The sequence below is a fragment of the Priapulus caudatus genome, unplaced genomic scaffold (assembly GCF_000485595.1).
Source record: "Priapulus caudatus unplaced genomic scaffold, Priapulus_caudatus-5.0.1 Scaffold613, whole genome shotgun sequence".
Lineage (NCBI taxonomy): Eukaryota > Metazoa > Priapulida > Priapulimorpha > Priapulimorphida > Priapulidae > Priapulus > Priapulus caudatus.
The window spans coordinates 43,067-51,137 of record NW_014577674.1 but is presented as its reverse complement, the minus strand read 5'-3'; the positions used below and the strand labels follow the sequence as shown (position 1 = coordinate 51,137).

General features: G+C 44.4%; 1 protein-coding gene across 1 annotated transcript; it reads right to left on the bottom strand.

Annotated features, from left to right (window-relative positions):
* Window positions 1–804: 804 nt before the first annotated feature.
* Window positions 805–2,514, bottom strand: LOC106812153 (COMM domain-containing protein 5-like). Its single transcript, XM_014815949.1, has one exon. The coding sequence runs from the start codon at window positions 2,492–2,494 to the stop codon at window positions 1,826–1,828; it is 669 nt and encodes a 222-aa protein (XP_014671435.1). The 5' UTR covers window positions 2,495–2,514; the 3' UTR covers window positions 805–1,825.
* Window positions 2,515–8,071: the final 5,557 nt, after the last annotated feature.

Sequence of the window (8,071 nt, the reverse complement as noted above, 5' to 3'; positions counted from 1 at the left end):
CAACGTTCACACATGCAGAGACGAATTCGATACACAGTGAGTAGCTTGAATTTGTTGCGTCATAGTGTTGCCACATCAAAACGATACCTACGGCTTCTGTTTATCTAAAGCCCGGCGCACACGTGGCGATTTTTATCGCTATTACTAGCGATAAAAATCGCCACGTGTGCGCCGGGCTTAAGAAATACCTAATTCAGCCTTAGCCGAATCCTATCATAGCTGCAAATTAGAGTGAAGCTGCGTGGGAGAACCTATGAAAACAGGGCCCAAAATTTTATGCTAAATTTCTTCCAACGGGTTTCACAGATTTTCGCATATATTGCCTTTTTCTAAAACATGCCTTAAAGCGACATATGTAGTATTAAATCGTCTGCATGCAAAAGCCCAAGATAGCAGCGTGTGTTCATCAGTTTTAAATTGTTACATTGTTACCCCCCTCCCAATTTTCTCAACGAATTTAGACGTTTCACAAAATCGACCCCTGGGACTGTCAAATCCGCGGATCCGCGGAAGAATCTCATCCATGTTTAATAGAAGATCAACGATCAGAATTCATGGGGTAGAAAATTATGAAACACTGCTGTTTTCATAGAACTGGTTAAGAAACTCCTCCTTTTATGTGTTACCTACGTTGGTATATGTTTGATTGATATATGAAAATATACTTTCATTAAGCCATATATGATTTTTTCCCACATGCAGGCACTTAAACATTATTTTACACATGAAAAATTACCCTACACTATTTCTATAATTGATTATAATGCAAGATCATAGTAAAGAAAATTTGACTGAAGAATATTGGATGGCAAAATATGTAATTTCTTTGCAACATTGAAATGACAATATAAATTGCTATGAAATAATAATAGTTGGGAGTAACGGTACTAACACATAGTTACCAGTCAGCATTCTACAACAGAGAACCCAGTACAAGCTTATCAGTAATATATCTACATGATAAGCTGATGTAGTTAACGTGATTGACTCAGCAACTGTGATATACCTTCTTGAGATAGTGCAAAACAGATGCTCACCCATTGCAATGTTTTTGTATAAAATGGCCAGAAAGGTATAGAATGACGTGAATTCAAGGTCAGAAATTGTAACAAATTGATGAAAACATTAATGAACTTTCACTCGACAATAACTAGACTTCTCTGAAAATATTTCATAAAGAAAAGGCACGATATGATGGACTTCAACCTAATGAAAAAAAGTATTAACACGCTACCCTTATAACACGCCTTATTTTATAAATTATAAAAAACAGTTTGGTGCCAAAATTGTCTCGTACTTTTCGTATTTAATTTACCAATGACCACAATTTCTTTACAATAAATCAGACATAAACCTATGCTAAACTGATTTTACTATAGTATACACTAAGCCATGGCTAATATAAAGATATTTTTTCACTAAACAAGTTGCTAATCAATGCTTTAGATGATCTAGCTCCATGAACCTCTGTATAGAATTTTTAGACATAAGTTTTTGAATTCTACACTTGGGTTAATTTATGGCAACTAGTGTTTCAATCCTTTCGTAAACAAATTACAATATAAAATTAGCAGTTTTGATAAAACCATAAGTCAATGTAGGCCCTACAATAAACATTCAGTGTATGACACAGCATATTCAGATTTATAGTTATATTAATAGGACACTAATTAGTAATTATCATAACATACAATTCAATAAATGTTAAATTTTATGCCACATTATATAGTATTAATCGTACGCAGTTGGCTGCTATTATGCACATATCCAAGCATAACAGCAATAATAAGTGTAAAAAAAATTCTGCTGTCGCTGGCAGCCCAAACTAAAATTTTAAAATGTGTCTTTTTTCTAAGTCTTCCATCTCCTTCAGTACTTGTGCCACGTTATACCTAAGTTCGTGGAATTTTGACACGGGCACCTCGAAGTTAGCAATCCTGCCATTTGAAAGTGTTAGTTCCATGAGAATTGTTGGCTCCAGCACCCTGTTAAGTGAGTTAGTTGATATTGTCACATCACATCGCCACCGGTAGCGTTGCAAGGTGGAAAGCCGTGGTCTGGTCTGTAGCACTTTGCGGTCAATCTCTGCTCGTTGGTGTCCAAACACAACGCTGACAACCTGCTCAACATACGCCTGTGGTATCTTCAGTTGTAGCAAACTATCTTTAAACAATTCAGGTTTCAGTTGCGCTGATGGTATTCTAAATGCACTTGTCATAAGTAAGCGCGTCCCAGCATACAAGTCACTGAGTACGTCTTCGGACTTAGCGGCAGAACATTTGCAGGTAGCAATGAAGTCTTGAAATTCGTTTTCGGTCACGTTTTCTTCCAGTATTTCTTTCACGCATAACTGCAATAGTCTTCCGAATACACTTACATCTACAGTGTGTATGTTTTTAGAAAGATATAAGATCTGCGGTGGTATTTTTTGCCCAGAAAACATAGCTTTGCTGTGAGCTTCCGTGACATAGGCGGTGGGAATGGGCGCAGACATTTTGAAAACGCTTGACAGTCTCTCATCTTCCCGCAAGGCGTCGCTTCAACTGGAGTGGGCGTGGCAACCATAGAAATAATATACAGAGTCTGAGAACCAAAGATCCTATAGTGCCGTAGGATCGTGCCGTATTCACTATCGTGCCGTATTCACTCTACGATCTTTGCTGAGAACGTATATCATACCTTCGAGTAATCATTCCGAGTCTCCGACTCAAAATCATTCTGATCAGTCAGAATGATTACTCCAATAATGAATATCATACTCTGATAGGGGCGTAGATAGCGGGGGGGGATATATCCTTCCCCTTATTGAGGTGGATGCTTGTATAATCACAGTCCACGTAGAGCCGCTAGGGGAGTTCGGGTTCGAACGAACACCGCCCCCCGAGCCCCGTCCCCAAGCCGAAAAAGTGTATTGGAGTTTTTTAAAAAATTTGGCAAAGAAATTTCACCTCAGGTTCCTCCATTACGGTGTAATAATTGCATAAAGATCTCCATCGTGCGGGAGGTGAACAGTGAACACGCCCCCTCCACACCGGCTCCTGCCCGCCGCTCGCATCGGTTTGCTTGCCTCGCCTGGTCGCAAGTTGCTGCCCCGTCGGCCTGGGTCGCGGTTCGCGCCTCGAGCAGGGGCGTGTACAGGGGGGTTACCAATTCAGGAGTCGGACCCGGCCCCTTGCCGCCGCAGAAAAACGCATCGCTGAGGGGGGTGTAATTTTTTAAAAATTTTTGTGGGGAAGGGGCCCCGCCCAGAACCCCCATCCCGGTGCTCGCGGACTAATGGTACGGTTGATCCCGCCTGGTGACAAATCCTGTACACCCCCTAGAGGCCGACGAAATTGGCCCAACACTTGAAAAATCGCACCCCCACCCCCAAATGACGAAAGCTTGCTAGCGCGGCGCTGTAATCGATCACCCCTCTACTTTCAGAGGAAGGAAAATGGGGAAATTCTCAATGATTTTACAGACAAAAGAGGACTGAAAACAGTGCTTGATCTGACAAATCCGTTCATCGGCTATTCATGTACTCGCCTATGATTTAATTGCCACAGCAAATGGAAATGACATCTACTGTAAAATGTCTGATGACTCGTTCCAAGAAATGACAATATTTTACGCGCCTCGACCGGCGCGCGGCGTTAGATTGTTTGGACGCATTAATGCGTGCCATATGAGCACGAGTGTGTTTGTTCAAAATCGCGAGCCGCGCAAACATCACGTTTATCACTGCTCACCGAAGTTAAATCCTGCTTCGCGTCAAAAATAGAATGAATGAGGGTTAACTTATGGACAGACAGTATTTGGGAGAATTTTGATATTGAATCTCGACGGAGATTGAATGGGAAAATTAAATTTCACAATCACATTTTTTTTTGGGTGGGGATGGAGGGTGCTGAGAACGCGGGGCGGACAGGAGTATAATGCCCTGGGGTGTATAAGGTTGAAAAGTAGTTGCGAGCTTTTTGGTTGCAAAATCTGGTCTGTTCTTGCTCATACTTTTTGTGTACAGTTTTAGCGTTCGGCCGCGCGATCTCAGTAAAATATATTTTAATGAAAATTGTTCAGGGGGAGAGGATGAATTCCAGTCGTTGTAGTCGTGTTATGGGGAGGTGGGGTTTGCGTGTTTATTAAAGCCTGTCATCTGGGAGGCCAAAGCAAAGAAATAACGCCTAAATTGGGCAGCATTTCAGCAGTTTTGGTTGTAATTCCCGGCAGGGGGGTCCAATAAGAACGACCATCTGAACCGTTTCGTAAGAGTTTCTAAATGATCCAAGGAAGGCTTCCCGGGGGCTCCGCCCCTGGAGCGCCTAAGCGAAAGCTCTTGCCCCTGGCACCCCCCAGGCGGCCGCTCTAGAGGCGCCCGCCGTAGCTTTAGCTTGTGACCGCCGAGGGCACGGCGTTAAGGAGCGGTGTCGGGCGCAGAGGGCCCTCAGGGTGTGCGCATAGTGCAGCGCAGCATAACATTCTTCGTAATATTTGTCGTGCTGGAACTAACAGCGAAAATCAGAGCCGCGGTCGACAAGCGTGAGGACCTGCAGTCTGATGCGCACTAATACCTCTGATATAGAGACAGTCTACACTATTGATATATTTCAGGGTGGCTGTAACGACAGATGAATAGTATTGATGTACAGTATAATATATTATTATAGTTATATATTATATTACGAGTATACGTATAGTATTTTATACTCAGTTGATATGGACAATATATTGTCCGTACTAGTGATAAGATGAGCAACGCCATAGCTCAGAACATCCATCAATGGGGTGGCGGTAGTGCGGGTGCGTTCGAACGGTCCAGTGCTAGGTGCCTGGCCTAGGCGTCGGGTGTCCGGGGGGCTCATACCGACAGTGTACCGATCTTAGAGGGTGTAAGGGTGGCGCGAGAGGCGAGCGGTTGGGATTTGCACGAGTGATCTGTTTTTCGTTCCTGAGATCATACCAGCGCGGTCACGTGTGATGAGAGGATAGGTTTATGGGATCACGGGTTTGGTTTACGTTTGCTTTGGCTTTGCGTTTTGCGTCCAAAACTAGTATTTAAAAGCTGCGTCGGCTTACGGATGCTGCTCGTCTGGAAAGATGTGATAACGTATCCTAACAGGACGTGCTTTTGCGCCGTGGCCAATGTTAGGCATTGGATTAGTTAGCTCTAGCAGTGCAGCAACCTAAATTCGCTATCTTGCTACGGGGCTATAACTGCGCAGATACTACATAAACTAACTAATTGAGACCATTACCGGACTGGAAATTGCAGCTTTTGTTAACCCCGTAGGAAACTGGGAATAACCGCCAAGTCCACCGGGTTTCCACCTCGTATAGACTATTTCAGATCCTCTCAATGGAACCAAGCTCCCGTAGTCTGTGAAACTGCAGATAGCTTCTGTATGATTCTGAATACCGTCTTATAGACGCAGGCAAACAATAACAATAACAGGCGGCGAGTGAACTTTTTAACCTTTTTTAATAGTGCGTGTCTATTCATGTAAGAATTATACTGTGGGCCCACACTATGGGTTCGAAAAGCAGTGTTGACATGGCAGAAAATTCCTTCAACCGTTGCGCTTTCAAACGTCCATCTTTTCATTCGCGTCGACATCTTTTATCATTTAGATTGAAGTTGGTTGTATTACATTTTGTTATCTCGTAATGAGATGGCGAGGTTATGTCAAACACCGGCAAGACGACAGCAGGGGGGAAGGAGTGACTAACGGGGCTCCACAAGGGGGGGGGCGGCAGGGGGATGAGCAGCCCATAGTAGGTAAAAGTAAATGATACATAGAATTCGTGCACACGTTCCAAAGTCACTGCGAGCATGACTGCGTCAGAGGTTGTGCGTGTGCTCACATCCTAACAACGCCATGAGGTGCTAATGCACCGCATATATGTCGCAAATAACTGTCAAAATTCGCGTTTGCATAGGATTGGCAAGTCATTGATGGGCGTGGCCATTAAAGCGCGCCATGTTTAATAACATTGGCGTTCGAAAACACGGAAGTGAAATGCGTCAGCTGTTCTACACACACCTGCACACTGAGACTGACGCCACGCTATTCTTTTATAACCTTCATCACATACCGATAGGAATATGAAAAACAATTTGCAAGCTTAAGGACTATATAAAGGCGATGAGAGAGAGGCCAGTTGCGCGGCAAACACTCGTTGATAAGAGCTTTACTCCCTTACCAACGGTAGTAGGTTCACAAAAAATGCTGACAGTCGCATCAATAGTATTTATGGTCACTGGGGGCTCACACATGAAAAATACGCGAATCCGAGTTGCGTTTAACAGGCCAAACTTAGTACTAAATAACTAAATAAACCAATAGAGAGAAGTGTCTAGTCTAAAGTACATATACAGACATCATCGTAGCATTGAGATAGTGAAAAGCAGAAACTTCCATAAGCCGACAGGCACTGTAGAACAATAATGTCTATATTACAGTTACTTTACTGGACTGGATGAGAGGAAAACTATAGCGCATCCAAAATTCTTAAGACGCACAAATTAGTGCCAATGATGACATGCACGAGGAGTGCCCACGTGGAGTGATCACGGAGCGCGAGTGACAAATTCTACGGAACTTACGGAAATTCGCTGTTAGGGCTCAGGTAAGATCCGAATAACCGAACATGGGATTTTAATGAACGGCTAGGTGAGTTAGAGTAGGTTTGCTGGTGCAGGCGGATAATACGACGACCGTTGTGACTTGCTACAGCGCAGATGGTATTACTCGAGGCCCAGTGTCCGCTAGGTGGGGGTGCTCAAGAAATTTTACTGCGTGATCGAACAACCAACGCTTAGAGAAACGGAATACTATATACTTACCGCATCTAAATGGGATTGACCGCACGGAGCAACTGATGCGGGGGGCGATGACCGACCAACAATTACACATGCTCGCTCACCAAGAATCGGAATTTATGGCGAGGTAGACCGGGTTCAAGAACAAACGCATGTGGCCGATCATGACATTCTGCTCTGGCATTGGCAGCGCGGTGGGCGGTGAAGATAGCACAGCCAAAAAGGACCAAATAGAGAACGAAATGACGCATACATGCCTTCATGGTTGAAGCAAAGATGCAGACTTAAGAGAAAAACATTGTCAATTACGACTGTGTGGGTTGTAGTTTGTCGGACACCAGACATTCAAGGAGTACATCAGTTAAGGCGGCGAGTTCTCTCCGAGTCAGAGGCAAGAGAGTTACTCGGACCACGTCTAATGGCTTACTGTGGTTTGAATGACGAATGTGAGAGTGGCAGGCGGCGCGGCGAAGGGTGACTCTCTAGCAGGGTTCAGGATATGCAGGTGACCTGCGAAAGTAGAAAATGTAAAAGCTGCCAAGGACGTTCCACACATGCAGAGACGCGAATTCGAGTACCACGGCAAGTGAGTTAGCTTGTGAATTTGTGGCCGTCATTAAGTGTGCTTGGCCGCAGCAAGGGCGGGTCAAGAACGACTACCGGTGATCCGGCTTCTGTTTTATCTATGGAAGCCCGACGCGGCACAAGCGGTGAGGACTTTTTATCGCTACAGCTTAGCCGATAAAAATCGCCGCCCGTGTGCGCCGGGCTTAAGAAACTACCGTAAAGTTCATCCCTTAGCCGAATCCTATCAATCAGCTGCAAATTACAGCGAAGCTGCGTGGAGAACCTGAATGAAAAACAGGGCCCCAATTTTTAATGGTCTAAATTTCTTCCAGACGCGATTTGCACAGATTTTCGCATATAGTGTGCTTTTTCTCAAAACATGCGCCTTAAAGCGACATATTAGTAATTAAATCGTCTGCATGCAACAAGCCCAAGATAGCAGCGTGTGTCATCATAGCGTAGCTAGGCTTTTTCCAGGCGGGGGGGGGGGGGGTCCACTGCGGGGTCCTTATCATGTTTGCGTGGGGGGGGGGGCACAATATATATTACTTTTATTTGTATTATACTAGTGTCTACTGCGACGGCATTGTTTTTTAACTTCAATTTTTTTTTATCAAGCATCGAATTTCAGTGGGGGGGCAAACCTGGGGGGCACAGAAAATGTTGTGGGGGGTGGAGCTGCCGTGCCCGCCCCCCCCCCAA